Source organism: Camelus ferus, chromosome 9, assembly GCF_009834535.1.
Source record: "Camelus ferus isolate YT-003-E chromosome 9, BCGSAC_Cfer_1.0, whole genome shotgun sequence".
In the NCBI taxonomy this organism is placed as follows: domain Eukaryota; kingdom Metazoa; phylum Chordata; class Mammalia; order Artiodactyla; family Camelidae; genus Camelus; species Camelus ferus.
In genome coordinates this window covers 78,205,709-78,227,095 of record NC_045704.1, presented here as the reverse complement: position 1 = coordinate 78,227,095, position 21,387 = coordinate 78,205,709, and the positions used below count along the sequence as shown (strand labels likewise).

The 21,387-nt window shown below is 52.8% G+C and overlaps 1 protein-coding gene across 6 annotated transcripts in view; it reads right to left on the bottom strand.

Moving 5' to 3' along the window:
- Positions 1-4,653: 4,653 nt before the first annotated feature.
- Positions 4,654-21,387, bottom strand: part of UBL4B (ubiquitin like 4B) — a 51,849-nt gene continuing 35,115 nt past the window's right edge. For 2 of the 6 annotated variants that reach the window (XM_032487289.1, XM_032487290.1), the window contains exons 3-6: positions 12,807-12,924; positions 11,978-12,091; positions 11,707-11,807; positions 10,170-10,797 (exon numbers count right to left, since the gene is read on the bottom strand). In XM_032487289.1, coding sequence (XP_032343180.1) covers positions 10,268-10,797; positions 11,707-11,782 — 606 coding nt within the window. In that variant the 5' untranslated portion in view covers positions 11,783-11,807; positions 11,978-12,091; positions 12,807-12,924 and the 3' untranslated portion in view covers positions 10,170-10,267. Of the gene's footprint in view, positions 4,775-10,169; positions 10,811-11,706; positions 11,808-11,977; positions 12,092-12,806; positions 13,094-21,387 lie in introns of those variants that run through there. The other 4 variants (XR_004322762.1, XM_032487292.1, XM_032487291.1 and 1 more) reach the window with 4 other exon arrangements.

Genomic DNA, 21,387 nt, shown 5'->3' with positions numbered 1-21,387 from the left:
ACCAGGGTTTCTGCTGGTGCCCTCAGAGTTCTCCACTCTGCCTGCAGGCCCATAGCACCTACCCCGGCAGCAGCTTCTCCTGAAGGCTGTGAGCCTGAGTATTGCTCCTGACAACCAGGTCCAGGCGGGCAAGCCAACTCCAAACCACAGCTTTCAGAAGGTCCAGCATTAGCCCTTACCTGGCCGCGGGCCCCAGAGAGACACCTGGGCTAGGCACTCCGTGAGGGCAGGAGAAGTTCTGATCGTCCACTATTAGATCCCCATCCCCAGCACTGGGACCTGGCTGTAGTTACACAGGCAGCTAGCAAGATGGGCAGTGCAGCTGGGGGGTGGCTGGGAGGGCCCCTGAGGACCAGCCAGGTCTCACTTCTGCCACCTATTGGCTGAGTGATTCATCACTTGAATTCTTTGAGCCTCCATCGTGATTCCTTATCCGAAAGGTAAGAATAGCAATGCCTGTCTCGCCAACTGTTAAAGGTTGTGATGTGACCCTGTGTGTACTGCCGAGCCACGGGCTGGCAGGATTGCCACAAAAGCCACAGAAGCACAGGCAGAGGCAGCGCTCCCTTGCCACGCCTGTGTGACACCCTGGGTGCTGCTTCCATGGGGGCCTCTTCCACCAAACACACCTCCCCACTCGCTTGGCAAAGCCTCCTGCTGTGCTGTGTGCCAGCAGGACCACCCTGTATCAACCAGTGAATCAGAACCAGTAGGAGATTTCTGTGGGTTTATTACAAGGAACTGGCTTATGTGAGTGTGAGGCCTGGTAAGCAGGTCCAAGGTCTATGGGGCAGGCAGGAAGGGAAGATTGCAGGCGGGCTGAAACCCACAGGCACCAGCCAAAGCTGTTGGCCACAGGCCTAGGTCCCTCACAAGGGAGGCCGAAGCCTTCTCTTAAAGGGCTTCCGACAGGCTGAGCCAGACCCATGCAGGATAATCTCCATAATTTAAAGTCAACTGATTAGGGACTTTAATCACCTGTGCAAAATCCCTTTACAGCAGCACGTGGGTTACTGCTTGATTGAGTAACTGGGAGATGGGGAGTGTCAGCTCCCAAATAGCTGCTACCTCCTTTCTGTTCTCCAAGTCCAGGAGAGACTGGGATTCAAGCCAAGCCAGGTGACCATGAAGCCATCACATACCCCACTGGCTTAAATCTGCATAAAGACACACTAGTCACACTTCTTGTTGATGTAACAGTCACAGCTTACAAAGCACCTGGGAGTTCCATTGTCTTACATAATCCCCATGACAGCTCTCTGAAGGGTATTTAATGATTTTACTTTACTGGTGACTTACCAAATGTCACACACAGCTGCTAAATGGCAGAGCTGGGACTTGAGCTTGTGTGGACCTGATTCATCCACTCCTCTCCAGAGTGACTGTGATAAGGGGAGGGAGGAGAGAAGAGCTAGGGGTTCAGACTGTATTTGAGAAAAGGCCAAAGGGACAGAGACTCAGGTTTTGAAGACAATCTATGTCTAAATTTTGGCTTTGCTGGGACCCATCCTGACTGATAACAAGATAAGGTGTCATGAAGAGGGGATTTTACTCTGCTGCATAAGGCGCTCAAAAGGTGCCATTTCTTTCCTCCAATGAAATTTAATCTTCACCAAGCCTACATCTTACCAGTCCAGAGAGGAATTCAGTTTGCTGTTATGGGAGCTCCCTTGCCCACTCTCCGTCAGAGGCGAGCAAAGGCCCTGGGGTCTCCCACATGGCAGAACATTCAGGGAAGGGCCCACTGGTCCCTGAGTGCACTGTCCACACAGATACGCCCACTGACCAGTCCTCATTCAGTCTCTGCTGAGAGTCAACCTTCTCAACCTACAGCCCTCGTCCTCAGGCCCTGCCACCTTTGTGGTGTGCCACAGTGAAGAGTGGCCCCTCCCAGCTGCCTTGGAGCCCATCCTTTCCCCTTCAGCATGCTTTCCTCCAAACTTCCTTTCCACTACCTTCTCCTTCCTACAAGACAATCCAGCATAATCCCCTCAATGAACCTATATTTTTACAAAACAAAAGCCAGGAAACGGTAAGAGTGATCTAGGTGACAACCAGCCTTCCATTTTCAACCCTCCCCGCACCCCTCTCCAAACAGCAGCAGCGATGACAAAGCTTACTGACCATTTACTGTATACTAATCACCTCACTTGCGTTCATTCATTTAATCCTGTTAATAGGTTTCTAAAGTAGATGCAATTATTATTAGCCACTTTTACATATGATGAAAACAGAGGGCTGAAGTCACATGTCCAAAGTCAGCCCAGCTCACAGGCAGCTCCCAGCATTCGGACTGCAGTCACCTGTGCTCTCACCATCGCTCTGTGCCACCTCCCACCCAAAAAGGCATAAGACAAGGTGGCACAAAGGCCAGCCTGTGATCTTGGGATGGAGGAAGGACTATTAGCTACAAAAGCAAATTCAAGTCACAAACTAAAATTGCGATACATTTTCCCACTCTGGCAGGTGAGGAGTAGGGAAGGGGAGTAAAAGATTCAGATGTTGATCTGCTATCTACCAGATCCTTGACTTCCCCTCTTTGAATGTCAGTCCCCTCCATTATAAAATGAGGATGGTGATCCCAACCGTCCAGGCTTGATGAGAGAACCAAAAGAGAAAGAGTATGTGCAAGCTCTTTGTAAACTCTGAATCCTGTAGGTGTTTCACTTTAAGGGTGTGGGGCAGAACGTCTGTCTCGCTAACACCTGGGCCAAAACAAACACCAGCCCAGTGCCAAGGTTAAGCCACTGCGCTGGGAGTTAGGGGACCAAACCAGAAATTCTCTTAGAGACCTAGACAGAGAGTTTGCTTTCCTGTGCTAAAGATGCTGGAAAGAACAAAACTACATTTCCCAGACTCCTTTGCAGCTAGGGCCCACGTGTGACCAAGTTCCACCAAGAAAAGTCCTACCTGAGATTTGGAGGGGTGGAGGAAGGGAGGTGTGGTGGTAGAAAGAAGTGTGAGGCAGCAGCTGGGTCGGGAGAGATGAAGCCTCCGGGGTGAGCTGCAGGAGGTTTCCAGTGCCTCCTTCCTACGGAGAGAGCGACAGAGCAGTGTCTCACCAGATCAGGGAGTGTTGGCTCTGCGATGTCTTGGCTCTCTCCAAGATTCTATAAACTACTTAATATCCTCTAATAAATTCCTTTCTGCTTAAATCAGCCAGAGTGGAATTCCTTCTCCCAGATGGGTATTAGAAGAGATTCTAAGCAAGAAACCCTCAAGGATATGAGAATCTGGGACTGGTTTCCGAATGAGCGAGTTGCATTTCCAGACAGCAGAGAGCTGGTTAGCATCAGAACACGGGATTTTCGTGGTAGATGGCACATCGTGATGAAACAGCTACTGCTGTCACCCTGAGGTCTCCACAATAAGGTGCCTGTGGGAGGCAAGGCTTCAGTAACTTAGCTGCTGAAGTAAACCTTTAAAATAAACTTTTATCATGAAAGATTTCAAACAAACACAAAAATAGAGTAGTATGATCAGCCGTCACACACCCAGTTTCTACCGTCATTTCTCATCATTCTGTCACTGTGGAAACATCCTCTGTCCCAATTCACTGGATTGTTCTGGAGCAAATCTAACGTAACATTCCATCCAGAAGTACTTCAGTGTGCTTCTCTAAAAGGTGATTTTAAAAAATATAACCACAATAATATATCTCACTTTTTAAAAAGTTAGCACTAATTCCTTAATACTATCAAATAACCAGTCAGTATTATTTGCCCATTGTTTTGCCTTGTTTTTTTAACTGTTCAAATCTGGATCCAAATAACCCCTTACATTGCAATGAGTTGACACATCTCTTAAGTTTCTTTTAATATGTAGATTTCCCTTCCTCTTTCACCTTCTCTTTATTTTTTCCTTCCTGTTGAAGGAATTGGGTCATTTGTTCAATGAAATTTCCCATACACGAACCCCCATCTAGAAATCTGCATTTCTAAGACCCTCTTTCAACTAAGATTTCATCACAACCTGGCTTCTCCCAGGCAGAGCACCCACACATGACTTGTAGGTGGAAGTGAGCCAGGTGAGAGGTGGCTCTTCAGGATGGGGCTGGAGGCATCAGAGTCCCCGGGGCACCCATGGTGGGGACCCTGGATTCTCATTCCTGGGACCCCAGAGCCAAGTGGCAGGTGGGGTGGCAATCTGGGTGACCCTCTTGCCTGCAGTGCTCCCAGCTAAGTGTCCCAGCCTGGTCCTTGGGCCCTCCCAGAGACCCTGTAGACCACCCCGCTCCATGCAATAAATCCCTGTAGGTGTGAACTGGTCAGAGGGCATTCTGTTGCCTGCAGTAGACATCAGTGTTGGGGGCAGGCATAAAATAAGCCTTAATTTTGCACAGCACTTTAGAGTTTACAAAATACTTTCACATACATCATGTCATTGGGTACTCTTAACTACCCCACAAGAAGGGCACTGAACAGACAAGCCCGCCAAGGGTCAGACCAAGCAACCGAAGTCCCCTGGTTAAGGAGCCCCTCAAGATTCCACCCCAAGCCTTCAGATTCCAGATCTCACTCTTCTCTCTCACTGTCCGCCCCCACTCCTCACGGCTGCCAGACTCACAGCGTAGACAAGGGGAGTCTGGTGCTAAGATGGCCCCAGGAAATAAGGCAGCACAGAGAGATGCAGAGGTTGGAGAAGGACTCTTCACCCTGTGTAAGACGAACGTGCATCCTCCGCAAGCATGTCTGCCCGGTGATGTCAGCAGCGGGGCCGCTTGGACAAAGTCCTGGGGTCTGAGCACCCCGACCCTCCGTTCCTTTCAGCCTGGCTGTGTTGGAGGGAGGGACAGCAGCAGTCAGGAAAGGCAGCCATCCAAGCTAGAGCCCTCTCTGTTGCCCCAATTCTGTCACCAACGCCTCTTCAGAGTCCCTATTCTTGTGTGTGTGTGTGTGTGTGTGTGTGTGTGTGTGTGTGTAAGGGGGGGGGGACTTAGAGCTGGTCAGGGAAATAAAGTAGAAGGAGGCTCAGGGGACCCTGAGAATACTTCGGCTTTCTCCAACACACGGTCATTCAAGTTTAAGTAGCAGCAGTGGCCTGAGGTTGTCTGGCTGAGAGGAGGGGCTGGTGGAGGGCGGGCTCCGAGGGCCTCCCGCCTGCCCTTTCTGATGGGCAGTGGCTTTGATCCTGGGGTCTGAGGCTCATAAATAACGTCCCAGGCTCGGGTGCCCTGGGACTTCTTCAAGGGCGGCTGGCTTACAAGGCCGACTCAGCCGGGCCTCGCAGGCAGGCCTGGCCCCACTGCAGTGGGCCATGATGGGTTTATGGCCAGCGACCGACAGTAGTTACCTCAGATTTATCACCCTTCTACGAGGGCAGAGGGAGCCGCTAAAGGCTGCCAGGGAGCTCTTAAATCACTGTGATGGGAAATGCTGTCAGAGGCAGCAGAGGGCAGGGAGGTGGGAGCCATCCTGGGGACTTGGGTTTCCTGCTGGCTCCTTGGGTTACAGTCCTTTCCAGAAGGGGATTTATAGCCCTGGAGCTCAGAAGAGCTAAGGAGCTCCCAGGGCAAGGGAGACCAGAGGGAACACAGGAGCTAAGCCAAGACCGTGAGGGCACCGGGTGCAGCTGAGTCAGCCTGGGCAGAGGTGTGAGAGGAAGGGCAGGGACCTAGCACCAACCTCCTGGCCGAAGTGCCGTGAGAGGCAGCCGGCGGCCCACTGCCTTGGCCAACACTGCCTGGTCCCCCCTTCCTGGCAGCACGTCCATCTGTGATCAAGGCTGTTTGTGGCCACCCTGTGTGTGCAGACATCTGTGCCCTTTCTCTGGGTGTGTGTCTAGGGGTTTATATCTGCAAAAATGTGCATGCATGCAATGAGGCTATTTCCCATCCAGCACGGGGCTGGGGAGATGTGCCTATGAATTAGTATTGTACGTGTGCACAGGTAGGGAGGAGAGTGAGGACATAGCCAAAGGTAGTGGGTTCTGGGTCCTTGTTCACAACTGCCTACTGGATGAGTCGGCAAATAAGAAAGAGGACACTGCGAGGACAGGGAGAAGAGCTGGGAGGGTTTAACAGAAGGGCAACTACGGATGAAGGGGATGGGAGGAAAGAGAAGGTGGGCGGGGGTGAGTGGAAAGAGATATAAAGACTAGAGAGAGAAAGAGCTGAAAGGAAGTACCCAGATGTCCGCACAATGCAGCCAAATCCGCCCCAAACGTGGTTAGAGAGAACCAGAGAGAATGGGCAGAGAAAAGGTACAGGAAGAAAAGCAGAAAGGATGGGAGAGGAGAGAGGTGACCCAAGAGGGGAAGAGTGGGCGAGGCAATTGGTGGGCGCATCATCTGCTCCAGGGAGCCTGGGACCTGGGCAGCTTCCTTGCCTCAGCCGTCTCCACGAACAACAGCTGGCTCAGCAGCAGGACCTGTACACAGCGCAGGCTGCCCTCCGGCCACTGCCCTGCCACAGGCTGGCAGCCACCCAGACCCGGCTCAGAGCCCAAAGAGAGTGATCCAGGCTGGGGCCGAGATGGGGAGCAAGCTTGCCACCTTGGAGAGTTCACACGGAAAAGGGAGTCTCTGTCCTCAGACATAACGTGAGTTGGCACTGACGTAAGTGTGCAGCACCCTTGCAAAGCCCAGCCACCACCCAACACACAAATGTGTGCACATCCATCTCCATGTCCCTCCAGGTGTCCTTTGAGCACCCCTGTCCTAACTGCCTGAGGCATCACTTGAACATAGCTAAGTTGGTCCAGGCCACCTCTTCCTGCTGCCCTAGCAGTCCCTGGGCTTGGCTCTGCAAAGCCTTCCCTTTCTGTCCTTGCATTTACCATGTAGGATCTTCTGGCTGGGCTGCCTGGGCTGGGCTGTGTCAGCTGGGCTCCAGCAGCCTGAACCCCAAAAAGCCAGGTCTGGACCCAGATACTGCATGTGGCACAGAGCCTATAAGCTCTGTATTTCTGCAAACCTGGCTCTGCCACTATGGACCCAAACCTATGGGTGTGAGGAGTTGGGAGGATGTCTGTGTGTGTGTGGGTGTGCACCGTGGGCACGTCATGTGACTCTGGGCGTCAAGAGGCACTCAGCCAGATCAGAAGCTGGGTGTGCTGAGTCACGTGACAGCTCTCCAGCTGTGACATGTGGACCCCTAGGTGTCAGGAAAAGCCCCTCAGATTTCCTTCAGCTGCCCCTCTTTCCCATCCTTCACTGGCGTCTGGGCCTTTGTGAGATCCTCTCCCTCTGAATGTGGGCAGGATCTGACTTGATTCTAACTGTAACATCAGGCATCTAGAGTCTCTGAGCCCCTGGAACACTATAAGGGCCCTCCTTCTCCAACATCTGCAAGAACTTTCACTCTGACAGACCATTCCCTACCCCATCTTTCAGAGCTATGGGCAAAAACCATGCCTCAAGCTGCCAGCACAACCCCACATCTCAAGCCCAGACTGTGGCAGGACCTCTCCCAGCCCCTCCACTGTACCATGCAGCAAGGGACAGCAGGGGGCATGCTTCTCTCTAAACCACGTTCTCAGGGAGACAGGGCTCCTTGTCTACCAACCTAAGTCCCTAGCACAAAGCCTGGCACATAGTAGGACCATCATCAATCTGTATTCATTGAAGAATAAAGGACTTATGAAATAACACATGAACCAGGGTGCCGGGCCTGTTTCCATCAGAGACTGCTTCGCCAGAAGCCAGTGGACCGAGGGTGTTAGCCTACAGTGATACAGGAAGGAGTTAGGAGGAGCAGCCAGGTTTCACTGTGGATAAGAACACAAATTTGGAAACGTGGATGCAGTGGCTGTCCTGAGATGTCTCCTGCCTGAGCAAAGTAGTTACCTGTAGGGACCTCTGTGTCCTTTCATGGTAGGAGAGAGGTGCTAAGTACAAGCTACATGCCCAAGGCTGCAGTTTAAAAAGAGCGCCTTCCCCATTCCTACCACCCCTCAGGGGTGACAGCAGAGGAGAGAACAGGCAGCCTTCAGCTGGTTTGCTGGCACAGATTTAAATTCACCTTGGAAATAAGGTGAAACTGGGTCAGGGGAGGATCTCTGCAGCAGGCAGCCCAGGAGCTAGAGCTCTTCAGACAGAATAGGATTCTAACCCATCGCTGGAGTATGAGGGATCGCTCTGTTCCCAGTCTCCCAATAGTCCCTGCTACATGTCAGTTCATCCATTAGGGGACAAAGCCTGTCACCCCACGGTAAGAAACACGGCATTGCGTAAAATATCCCTGGGAGAGGTAACAAATGGAAGCAAGTTCTTGCTCATTTCCAAGTGGTGGTGTGTCCTCTCCTGGGCTCAGCCTTTGTGGGAAGGGATGGGAGCAGGGGCCCCTTGGGAAGGATGGAGTCAGTAGTTCATGGCAGTCATGGGCACGGAAGGGCAGGACAACTCTCTTTCCTCCCATTTTGGGTTGGAGTCATCCTCCCCTGCAGCACTGTGGACAAGCAGTGGAGGTGGCTGCACCCAGCCAGCCCTGACTCTCCCACTAACTGGAGAGAAAACGAAGGCTTCCGCATCCCTCATGCCAGCTTCTCTAGACAAAAGGAATAAAACGGCCCACTTGTTTTTATCACTCACAGATTTCCCAGGAAATGGGCTATTAGTTCCCCTGGTGTAAAGGTAATAGGCTCGCCCCCCTCCCTGCCCCCGTAAATGGCACTACCCCAGCACAGACACACTCGCAGAACCCTCAGGAGGTCTCTCCTGCAGAGGATGGAGGACTTGGGGGCAGGACCAGAGCCCAGACAGGAACCAGGGGGCAGGGGCTACCCTACCCCCAACCACAGCCACCCCGAGCTGTATGCTCAGTGCCCTGGGAGAGGCCTCGGAGGCCCCGATTTTCCTCTCCTCCTGGCTGGTGGGGCAAGGGATGTGGCATTGGTAAAGGAGATGGTCATTAGCTGGGACAGGAGACAATGGCTATTAAGCAGGTTCATGGAGGCAGACACACGGTTTCAGGGGTCTCTTCCTGCCATTGCCACTGACCCTACCCCAGAGCACATCACTCTCAATTGTACAGTTGCCACATCTGACCCTCATAAACACCAATGCAAGAGTGGGTGAGCAGATACTATTATAATGTGCCCCAATTAAAAGGATGTGGGGACCCACAGGCCAAGGAAAGGATGCTTCCCAGGGAACCAAGCCCTCTTCTTCCTTTCTAGACTGTGCCTTCATCCCCTTCTTTCTTTCTGCATCACCCAGGATAGATCGACTGCAGTAACAGAACTTCTGGGATTTTAGGAGACTGGGCTCTCGGGGCGCTCCTGGTCCCCCTCACACACGGGCAGTGGGGGCTCCTCAGCACCTTGGCAAGGGCCCCTCTCTCACACTGAGAACAGAGAAGAGGGCCTGTAGTCTGTGGGGACTGGCCCCTCCACTCTGAGCCCAGGACCCCGCGATGTGCAGCTGGCACCCGGGCATTTAGTCTCACAGACTGAAATCCGGTTTTATGTTGCTGCTTTACTTGTCCGACTTATGCCCTCTCTCTCCATCCAGGCTGCATGCTCTGTCAAGGTAAGGATCCCGGCTGGTACCATTTTTGCTCCCAGGGAGCCTGGGCAGTGCTGGGCAGGAAGTGGGGGCTCAGCGAGACCTGTTGGTTGATGGTACTTGGGGCAGGGGGTGGGCACATCTCTGTTCATGTTGGTCATGTGAGTGTGTGATGATGCAAACTGCCTTTTCTGCCTAAGCCTCAGCTTCCTGCTCTTCCCAGTCTGTGTGTGTCTCCCTGAGAGCTCCAGGCCTGGCACACAGTAGGTGTTCCCCTCAACTCCTACCTCTGCTGCCCCTGTCCCTTAAGCTGTGGAAGCATAGCAGGTAGACAGCAGAGACAGCCTCACCCAGAGGACAAGGGCCAGCTACCTGGCCTTCCTCTCCCCTTGGCTATCAGGGGTCTGGGGGTAGGCACCATGGGGTGGAAGAATTGAATTCACATCATCTGTTCCCCTGGAGAAAGAGGGTCTGTCTACAGCCATGGAGACTCCAAGCCAGGAGGTGTGCTGACAGCCTGGGCATGTGCAGGCAAAGCTGTGCAGCCCAGAAGGCAGCGCGCAGGCTTTGCTGCCCCTTTCAGGCTGCCCATGTAGTGATCAGAGCCCTTCTAGGGGATGGGGATGGAATCATTCTGTGTTTCAGAGGGGAAACCACAGGCCCAAGAGAGGACAGAGGGGTCCAAAGTCCCTCCAGCTGCTTTGAAATTTCAAAAAGGGGTGAAGATGCATCGACATCAGCAGAAACTAGTGCAGAGTCACCAGGGAACACTTAAGGATGAGGCCAGACAAATTTGAGTGTGCAAATGAGTAGGATGGCCGGTTTACTGATCAGCCTTCTCCTCCTCCTCCTCCTCCTCCTCCTCCTCCTCCTCCTTCTCCTCCTCCTGTCTCGGGGGCTCCGAGGCCTCAGCCTCAGGCTCCCTCTCCCCAGTGGGCTCCGCTGGCAGCTCCCTGGTCAGGAGATGCTGCGCCAGCTGCTCCAGGGTCTCCAGGCTTGTCCTCTTCAGGCGCTCCTCGTGCTCCTGCCTCAGCAGTTGCAGCACTGCCTTGGCATCCTGGGGCCCAAAGTGTCTGGCGAGGACCTGGCCCAGATGTTGCCACAAGGGCTGGAACTGGTGGGCCTCCTCGGGTGCTGTCTTCTCCAGGGGCCGCATGATGACGTTGATGGAGGCATTGGGCCCGATGCAGTAGTCGGAGAGACGCTTGTCATCCGCCAGGAGCTGGCCGCGGAAGAGCAGGTGCTGCTGCTCCTCAGGCACCTGCAGCCGCTCCGACACCAGCTTCTTCAGCATGGCCACGCTCTCTTGCCCTGACACCTTCAGGCTGCATCTCCGCCCAAGGAGCAGCTTGACTGTGAGGAACATCAGGCCGAGAGCGGAATCAGGAGGGATCCATGCTCCGGCGGCTGCCCTCAGGGTTAAGGGCTCTGCAGGAGGAAGTGGCTTCTCCCTATCAATGGAGGGCGGTGGCCCAGGAGGCCAAGCGCTGGCCCAGGAGGGCAGCCATTGGCTAATGTGTGGTGATGTAACAATGCTGCCTGCCCCAGAGCAGAACTTCAGGGAACCTAGAGGGGCATTTTGAACACAGACCATCCTTCCTCTGTGAGAGGAGAAAGGAGGGATGAAGAGGAGAAAGGGAGGGCCAGGAAAGAAAACACAGGACTGGGAGAAAGGAGAGCAGGAGACGGAACAGGAGGGCCCAAAGGACAGGATGGCAGAAGGAAACATGTCCACGTTGTCTCATTCAGCAGTGCATACTGGGTGTCCTCTCTGCTAGGACCCAGCCTCAGGGAGAAATCGTGTCACAGTTGATACTTTAGATAGCTGATAGATACCCACATGGAGCTTCCGGTCTAGAGAGCCGGCTAACATTTATCTCTTGGCCATTTTCTCACGGACTTGTGCGCTGCCAGCCAATCAGCTGCGCCTTCCCCGCCTCCCTCCTCCTCTTCCCTCCTCAACCAAAGGAGCCTTATTATTCTTTCTTTCTTTTTTTAATATATATATTTTTCTTCTCTTTTATTTTTATTATTGGTTCTTTGAGGGGATGATAGAGGGAGGTAATTAGGTTTATTTATTTATTTACTAATGGAGGTACGGGGGATTGAACCTAGGACTTCATGCATGCTAAACACTCACTCTACCACTGAGCTATACCCCGCCACCCCGCCCTTATTATTTCTGTTCTTCCTCAGAAATGGCTTCAAAATCCGCCCCTCCTCTGCATTTCCACTGATCCCCCACCCAGTTCAGGCACTCACCTTCCTCCAGCCTCCAGCCTGTGGCTCGGAACTCATAGCTCATCTCCTCCTCCCAGTCCTGCCCCCTTGGGGCCATTCATGCTGCAGCCAAAGGGGTCTTCCTAAACCAAAATGATGTCAAGTCACTCCTCTGAGTGACATCATCCAGTTTCATCCTTTTGCATTTGGAATCAAAACCAGCTCCTCAGCATGGCATCCAAGGGCATTACGACCTGGCCCTGCTTCCACCCAGCTTTCCCCACTTCACATCCTCCACTTCAGCCACACCTACCCGCCTTTTTCTTTACTTGCATGTTTCATTTGAACTCTTCGACTCATCCTTTAAAATGTAGAGTAAAAACCACCTCTTCTGGTGCAGCCACTATGGAAAACAGTCTGGAGGTTCCTTAAAAAACAAAATAGAGTTACCACATGATCCAGCAAATCACACTCCTGGGGATATATCCAGAGAAAACTCTTAACTCTAAAAGGTACATGCACCCCAATGTTCATAACAGCACTATTTATAATAGGCAAGGCATGGGAGCAACCTAAATGTTCATCAACAGATGACTGGATAAAGAATATGGGGTGTGTACACCATAAAATATTACTCAGCCATAAAAAAAATGAACTAATGCCATTTGCAGCAATATGGATGGACCTAGAGATTATCATGTAAAATGAAGTAAGTCAGACAAAGACAAATATCACATGATATTATTTATATGTGGAATCTAAAAAAAATGATACAAATGAACTTACGAATAAGTTCAACTACAAAGAAGTAACAAATAAGAAATAGACTCACGGACACAGAAAACAAACTTATGGTTACCAACGAGGAAAGGGGGGGAGGGATAAATTAGGAGTTTGGCATGAATATATACGCACTACTATATATAAAATAGATAAACGACAAGGACCTACTGTATAACACAGGGAACTATATTCAATATCTTATAATAACCTATAATGGAAAAGAATCTAAAAAAGAATGGTTGGAAACCTCTCCCCTCCTCCATGAAGCCTTCCCTGCTTTCCCCAGTCCTGGGTAGAGGTAATCCCACCTCCTTCTGTGTAACCGTTACTCCCCTTGATACCTGGGTTGAGGCACCTACCTGTGTCTGTTTCTCCCTCACTGACTCTCGGAGGCCGGGAATGGGTCTTATCTGTCTTTGTATCCCCCGCCTCCAGCACACAGAGCCTGGCACACAGAAGGCCTCGCAGGCATGTTTGCTGAATGAAGAAGATAAAATTTTGACATTCTGAGCCATGCAGGAGGAGGCAGGGTCATGTAAGGCAGGCTGGGGCAGGATATGAACCTGCTGGCAGCCTCTCCTTTGCCCCCACTTCTCCCCTAGAGGGATGACAATCCGAAATTACATAAAAAAAAATCAGAAAGTGATTCCAGTCTTTACCAATGGATCTTCTATAGTATCCTTTAAATAGCCAACTCCCTTGGTGCATCTGAAATAAGATAGAATTTGCAAAAGTTTATGTAGTGTTCGGGGAGGGGAGGGGCCGTGTACTTCGTGATGGCAGGGCGCACAGGGAGCTGAGCTGTTGAGGGAGTGCAGGGTGGATGAGGTTTCTCAGGGACCATCTAGGAGTTCCCAGTGTCTGGTGGGGAGGACTATGTGGTGAGCAAACCATGGGATAGACAAGATTGGCGGGGGTGGAGAGGGGGCTACTGGGGCAATGCCCTGAGTAGAGCTAATCTAGGAAGGCTTCCTAGGGGCTGAAGTTTGAGTCATCTTCTGCAGGAGATGAAAGGAAGGTGAAATGGGGAGGGGAGTGGCCTGCAATCTCCCTCCCAGACTATGGGACATCTGAGGAAAGAGGCAGGGGCCAGAGTTCCATGCATGGAGGAAGAGAACCAGCCGCCTGCCTCCAGCGGACTCATCTGCCTGTGACAGTGGCAGCTACTGGGGAAGATGTATTGGGCCTGGGTTTCTAGAAGCACACGAGAGCCGCAGCTCAGGCTCCATCTCCCCAAGGCCAGTGGTCACTTGCAGGCAGGTGCCTCTGTGACAGGGACTTGGAGGGCCACAGCTGCTGGGTCACACTTTCCAAATCAGCTCCCTGGTCTAAAGAGTCCCAGTGTCCTAGTGGGCCAGGAGGACAGAAGCTTCGGAATTGGCAATGTCCCCGGAAGCTGAGAGATGGTCACCACTGACCCCTGCCTCTGTGTCTGGAACCCCCATTGCCCTCCCCAAGGGGGACAGTGGAGGCACCTTGCTGAGCCCTCAAATCATATTTGGAGCTTGGAAATTTCATAATTTTCCCCATGTAATTGCCTGTCTTCATTATGCAATTAGCATGAGAAAATGTAGTTGTGTAATCAGAGCATGCAATCAGACAACAACTGCCATAATTACGGGGGCAGATTAGCAGGAATGAGTGGGTTCTGTGACTGGAGGGAAAGGAACAAATGTGTACAGAGAGAACACTGGTCAGCGGTGAGTCCGAACCCCTCCTGCGAACAACCATAAATGCAATTGTGTCACTGGGAAACCAGCACAAAGCCTGCAGTAGGGAAGAGGGAGTCAGGGGAGGGTGCTTTGGGACAGATCTGTGAACACTTTTGTGTCCAGAGCCCTTGGCATTACTCCTGGACATTGGTACACTAAGGGCGTGAACTCTGTAGGATACAAGTCAAATGTCCAGCTGCCAGCCTGGGGCTGCTCTGAGCAGCCTGCTCCTTGAGTCTCATTTGCTTCCCCTGTCAAATGCCTCCCCTCCCTGGCAGGGTGGCTATGAAGGCCACAAGAGGCAGGTCACGCCCCAGGACCTAGCACAGTGTTTGACCTATGAAGGCACAGTGTGTATTTTATATAAACTTGTAAACATGCGCTCTGTCAACCCCAAATGTCAAGGAATACCTCATCGCACTTAGATATGTGCCCAGGTGTGATTCCCCATGGGCTGGGGTGAGCTCTCCCGCTTGCATGGGTAGGCAGGCAAAGCAGCCCTCTGCAGACCTAGCAGGCCAAGGGGAGGAAGGGGCCGGGAGATGCTAGCTGATAGCTACAGATAGGGTGCTCTGGCTTTGACTAGTCTACAGCCACTGCCCTGGGGATGCACAAAAGGCTCATGAAAAAGGTCTGTTATGCTTCTGCCCACCTCACTCCTCAGGCAAGTTATCAAGTTATTATTGCACTTTAATAATGTCACACGGGCTTTCCAGGGGAGGGGGCGGGGGTGGAGGACTGGGAGATGCTGAGAAATGGGGATGGAGACAAAGTCAGGAGAAGAAAGGCAGATGGAGCCACAGAAAGAGTGGAGAGGGGAGGGGGATGGAGAACGAGGAACCTGAGCACAGGAGATGCTTAGAAAGGGGAGTTGTCCAGAGGGAGGAGAGGACGGGGGTTGGGGGGGGGCGGCAGAGACAGAAGGAAGACGGCACAAAAGGACACTTGTGCCAGGAAGGAAAGAGGGGGAGAAGAAGAAGCAGGAAGGAATTGTTACAGCAAAAAAAAAAGGACAATAAATACCTCTGCAAGCCCCCCTGCTGAGAACGGCATCCCTCTTCCCCTCTCCTTATAGTCTGGAAATGGTTCATGAGAAAACTTTGGCAGAGAAAGTGGAGTCCCGGCAGCTGTTCATCGACCAGGCACGGAGGGCCTCAAGTCGTGGTTCCTGCACCCCGGCCTCCTCCACCCCCCAGTTCAGCACCTCCTGAGCATGCATGGCGGTGCTGCAAGGCCTGCAGGAGAGAGGCAAGTCCCCAGACACAGCCGGGCGGCCAGGGCTGCCCTCAGGTCCACATCGTGCTGCTTGAGAACCCACTCAGCCTGTGCCGCCCGAGACCCCACTCAGCCTGTGCCGCCCACCGCCTGTCACCAGGGACCCCCTGCCCCTTTGAAGGGGGTCCCTCAGAGCTGCTCTGTGCAGGCCCGGCGTACAGTAGGGGTTTGCCCCTCACCCACTGGCTGGCACTGGTTGTCTCAGCAGCTGCACTGAAGTGGGTCTTTGCTGCTCCGACACAGTTTAAGGGGCTAAGACTGAGGCAGATAGGCAGGCAGGGAAAGGGAGCTGGAGCGGGAGGGCAAGAAGATGGCAGGGTCTCAGGAGCCCTGGGGAACCGGGTTGCAGTCCAGGCCCTGCCCTCTCTGACTGTGGGTTCCCCACTCTGGCTCCACGCCTCAGTTCTTGCACCCAGCAACCTAGGTCCTGCCCTGCACTGCTGTCCTGCAGCCCTGGAGAAGTCACACTGGCTGGGAGCCACTCAGAAGCCCAGCCCATAGCACAGTGCATGGGACTCAGACTCACATCTCCTGGAAAACCTTGTGGGGTGGCAGCCTGTGATGACCACTAGATGTCACTGGTGACCTCCCTGGCCGGCTCCAGCATCACCAACCAAGCAGGGCCTGGGCACACCAGACTGGGCCGGGATCCAGAGCCTTATTTGGAGATGAGTCCCCTCCTCTGGCAGACTGCCAGTCATCCACACTCTCTCCCACCCTCACAGGTCATGCTCTGAGGAGCCATGCTCTGGGCACAGACATCAGTGCTCACCCTGAGCTGGGTGCTGGGCTAGGTGCTGAGGAAGGGAGAGAGGATAGTAAGACACATCCCTTTGTGGGGAACACATACACATAAACCTGTCATGTTAGCACTGTGCATAAACTCGACCATGGCAGGGAGGGAACTTCCAACGTCAACAGGAAGTGGGGCCAGGTCAGAGAAACTTCATCAGGGAGGGGTCTTGCTGGGTCTGAAGTGCAAGAGCTTCCTCCAGGAAAAAGGCAAGAAGGGCATCCTGGTGGAGGGCCCAGCACGCACAAGTCCACGTGGAAGAGTGTGGGATGCAGTGTAGCTGGGCTGTGGAGAGGGCGGGGTGGGCAGGAGGTGGGAGATGGGGCAGGATAACCAGTCAGGGGCCAGTCACCTTCACACATGCATTCTTCACTGCGGCCAAAACCTCTCTGACTTATGCACATCACATCCTAAATCCCTGCAGCGCACACAGGGCTCTCTTACACACATGCACACACACGCACTCTCTCCTTGCCAACCTAAGCTGGCATCAGCAAAGGGGCTTGCTTTCTCGCACCATCTTTGCACTCCATCAGGGCTGCAGGAACGCCCACCCAGTGCTGCTGCCAAGAGGTCTTCCCTAGTGGGTCCTGGTGGAGATGCTGCCCGTGGTGTGGCTGGTGGCCCATCATCTCAGTTGGGGGCGTTTCAACCATGATCCACACAGGGCATCCTCTCAGCCCATCTGCATCCAGGCCGTGTGATTTCAGATGATAAAAAATAGTCTACTTCAGATTGTAGTCATGATATTGGACATCCACTTAGAAGTACTAAATATGCCCTGAACTTTGGAGTAGTGGTATTATAAACTCTCAAAGACAGATTCCGAAAGATGACTCTTCAGAGCAGGGACCATCAGCACCGGGAGTGAAGGGAGGCTCAGCTGCTCAGAGCCAGGGCTGGTTATTCACGCTGCATCCACACCTGCGTTCCACAAACATTCCTCTCACACTAAGTATGTGCCAGACACTTGTGCCAGACTGTGGCAAGTAATCTCTGCTCTGCAAATTTACAGAGAGCAAGAGGTAGGGCTCAGGCTGGACTCAGACTTGGCAGGGGCAGGAGGTGGACCAGAGGGGTAGGTAAAAGTGGGGGAAGGAGTTTTCTTCTATCCTAAAAAAACGGACAGGCATGAGGCTCTGGGAAGAAAGCTCAGGCAGACAGCTCGTGGATGTCCACCAGGGCAGCACAGAGGGGTGAACTGCTGCCTGACATGCCAGGCTGGGTGGACCGTCATGGGGCAGATTCTGCTTCCATTAGGACTGATGCTCTGAACGGCATCATGAGTCCTCCAGTTCCTGAGGACTATTTCTCCCTTACTTTCCTTATAATGTGCTTCCTAAAAAAAATAATAATAGAAATTAAGATTTTTTTTAAATCTATAGTCTTATCTAGGCAGCAACAATAAGAAAAAAATGTATTCACATCTAAGCCAGATTAAGTGGAGAAGCAAAGGGGTTCCTGGGTCAAGCAAAACGGCGGCAGCTGCAGAGACCCAGCTGAGGGCCAGGGGCACCCTGGAGGACCTAGCGTTGGTGGGTGTGCTACTCCTCGGGAATGGCTTTGATGAATTTTCCCCTCCGTCCATGTCTGACTGTTCCTTTGAAGATCTGTGTTATCAGTCGGAGTGGCAGGAATCCTGCACCATGCAGCAAAGATCAAACATGATGCATTAAAAGCAAGGAGAGAGGAGGTGCCCTCAGAGCCCTGCACTGAGCACCTCCTGCTCTTGCTGGTCTTGCGAGTCCACTGCTGGGTCTGGATGGAGAAGTCTGTGGCCACGCTAACGATGCTGCCACACTGATTCTGCAGGACCAAAGGGGCCCCTGTCATTCCTGGAGAGGTGCCAAGGCTGGTCCTCCAACAGGGCAGCTTGCGCCGCCATTTCAGCCTGGCTGTTGGCCTAAGGATGCTTAGGCCAGCCCTTGGATGAAATTCTTGCCCACTACCCCTATTCTCTGAGTTGAGATAAAGGCAGGCTCCTGCCAGGGAAGATGACATGTAATCAGCCACAGTGACCACTGCCTCAAAGATGCTCGGGCCAAATGGAGGTCCAGAGGGAAGAAATCTGGGAACAGACCAGGTGAGGCTGGCCTTGGGGGGACCCAGCTACCTGGAAGGCAGGCTTCTGCCGGGAGAAGAGGAACCTAATGACAGCTGACAAAACAGCTAGTGAACTTGGATTTGATTTGGGCTTGGAAAACTGTGAGGAAGTCCATCTGGCAGGTGGGGTATGGGGCTGGGCAGGTTGCTGGTTGTTGTAATGGTTACCTTCCTGCTCTTCCAGCTGGCAGCACTAACCACACGTAGCCAGTCATTAGAAAAGGCTGGAGCCAAAAGCAAGAGGGAAAAATTCTAATCTAACCAACAGCTGGTTGGATGTTCCGGGAAGCAGCATGGGCTATATCAAACAACGGGAAAACTCAGGCCCAATCAGGGGCTGCCTCAGCCTCCCTAGTATATTACCAGAACTTCTTCAACTGAGTCAGTCCTGGTATTGAAACCCTAGTGACCAGCTGCTCAGCCAACAGCCTGAGATCCCAGCTGATGGCCCTCCTATGGTCACCAACATGAGCTCAAGAGCTTCTCAGTTGTAAGAATATCACTGGACCTTTTGGACATTAAGCCCATTTCCTAACAAATGCTTCTGGGACTCCTAGACAAGTCAACCCATTCCTCTCACTCACAGGGATCTAATTAAGTGTCTGAGAATGGCAGGGTTCATGTTCAGGCAAGGAATATAGAGCAACAGGACCAGATCTGAGGGTGGCAGGGGTCCTTTGCCTTGGAGAGAACTAGAGAATGTCCAGGGAGCCATGAGCCAGCTGTCAGCTCCCCTCCCTTGGGCTCTCCAAAATAATGCCCCTATTGACATCCTTAACATACCTGTGTCTTCCCATCCATCTGCATCTCAGATTCAGAAACCACTGGTTTGAGGCTGTTTCTGGCGTCTGCAGTTGGTCTGGACACAAAGTGTTCAAAAGAGGCCTGGGAGGTGACAGGCAGGTGGCTGGGTGATGGGAGGGCCAGGCTGAATGGAGGCTGAGAGCTTGTCCCACAGCCCGAGCTCTGGGCACCAGCTTTCAGGCAGGAATGACAGCTGCCCATCAAATGCCAGTGTCTGTCGGGAGTGGTGTGTGTGCAGTGACAGCCCGGGGGCCAGGAAGCAAGGTGTGGGAGCCAGGGTGGGAAGAGGAATTCTCCAGCCTGCACAGTTGTAGAGAAATGGAAATGGGGCCCTGACTAAGTGCCAGGTATCTGGTCTTCAGTCCTGAGACCCCCTGGCCACTTGGCTGAGCAGAGGCAGAAGTGACCAGGCTAGGTTCTTTGCCAGACAGGAACCAATGGCCCAAGAATGGGGTCTGGTGGGAATCCTGTAGGTTGGCAGGTAGGCTTTTCTCCCCCAGATGCTTCAGGGGTGACAGAGAGGTCGGGGCAGGAATCTCCAGAGCTGTCCAAAACCACAGTGCACTGTCTCAAGCTTCCACTTACACACGACCCCTCCCCACCACTTCCCTGCAAGGACATGGTTAAGGAGAAGGGTAAAAGGGAATCTGAGGGCAGAAGGATTTAGGATAACATTTAGGGAGAAATTTCTGATATGAACCTAGGATGCTACTTCTTGTAAACTTTTAGCAATAAACAGAACAGCCCTATTTAATTGAACCAGTTAGCCAGAAGCAGGGGGATGGGCAAGATGACCTTGACAATCAGATGACCTTGACAAGCCTTCCTGGTGAATTCAAGCAAGGGTTCCTGGTCAGAAGGACCCCTGCACTCAAGTCCACCAGGCCTCACACTAATGCAACAGGAAAAGGACAGCTGAGATGTAATCTCCATGTTCCGCTCAACAGAAGAGGTGATGAGATGGTCCTGCTGTGGCTTAGGCTGGAGACCTTGGGTAGTAGAATCATAATTTCCCACAAGAAAAAAGGGGCTGACAGAGCAAGTCCTGCCACCCCATCAAGAAGCTGGGACCGGAGAGGTAACTGGCTACTCTCAGCCCTATTTTGGACGGGTTGCCACGCCCATGGACCCCTGGGAGAATGCCTTGCAGGAGAGGAGCTGGAGCCCAGCCCAAGGAAGTGAGGCAGGACAGCGGTGGGGAGCTGGGTGTGGGGAGTGGTCCCCAAGGCCCCAGCCAAGCTTCTGGGCCCCAGATGAAGAGTGAATCGCTGGTTCCCCCTGGAGGGGAATAGTCAGTCACCCTGTAAAAGTTTATTTTTATACATGTCTGATCTATTTCACATCCCCCAGATATTTTGACACATATACAGGAAATGTAACTCTCCCTCATATGGCAGTGTTTGGTTGGCCAGACCTGGGGAAACTCAATAGGGTCACAGAGGAGCAGAGGGGAGCTGCAGAGTCAGGGAAGAATGCCAGAGGCCTGAGGCCACAATGGACACCTGGGGCCAGCAGGCTGGGGACAGGGGTCATCATAAGGTCAATGTAGAAATCCCCCTGCCCAGGGCCCTACCCCTAGGAGGCTGAGTGTGCTCTGGTGGCTGCTCCCCAGGAGGGATGGACCAAGGATGAAGCAATCCAGGTAAAGCAGGGGTAGGGAGGGGTGCTGTTAGAAAGACAAAAACAAGTCAGGTCTGAGAGCCAAAGGCTGAGACACCTCAGACATCAACGGAGAAGCAGGCTTTTCTCCCTGCCTCAGTGTCCTGGCATGCTAGCACAGGGACAGCAGGAGACCTAAAGCTCCAATGGAACAAAGAGAGGGGAAAGAGCTCTGGGCTGGGCACTACCCACCTGACCTTCCCTGAGTCACTGAACCTCCGTGGGTCTCAATTTCCTCATACACACATTGGAGTTGATATTATCCACCTGGGAGGCCAGGGGGATTAAAGCAGAGAGCACATGTACTGTTTCTCAAAAGGGTCTGATAAAGGAGAAGAGCTTGGCAAATGCTAGTTCTCTCTCCTGAACTGTAAAATGGGGAGGATGCTGGTATCTCCCGAGCAGGGCGAGAGGAGGTCGAAATGGGACGATGTGAGTCACCCAGCATAATGGCTGGTTCCAGGGGTGATCCGAGACCTTGATTCTTTCCTTCAGAACACACTGGATCTTTAAACGATGCTGGCAGGCCCTGGGGCGGAGTTGGGGGTAAGGTGTGAGCACAGGATGCTGTGGAAGAACTGGGAGGGTTCTCCT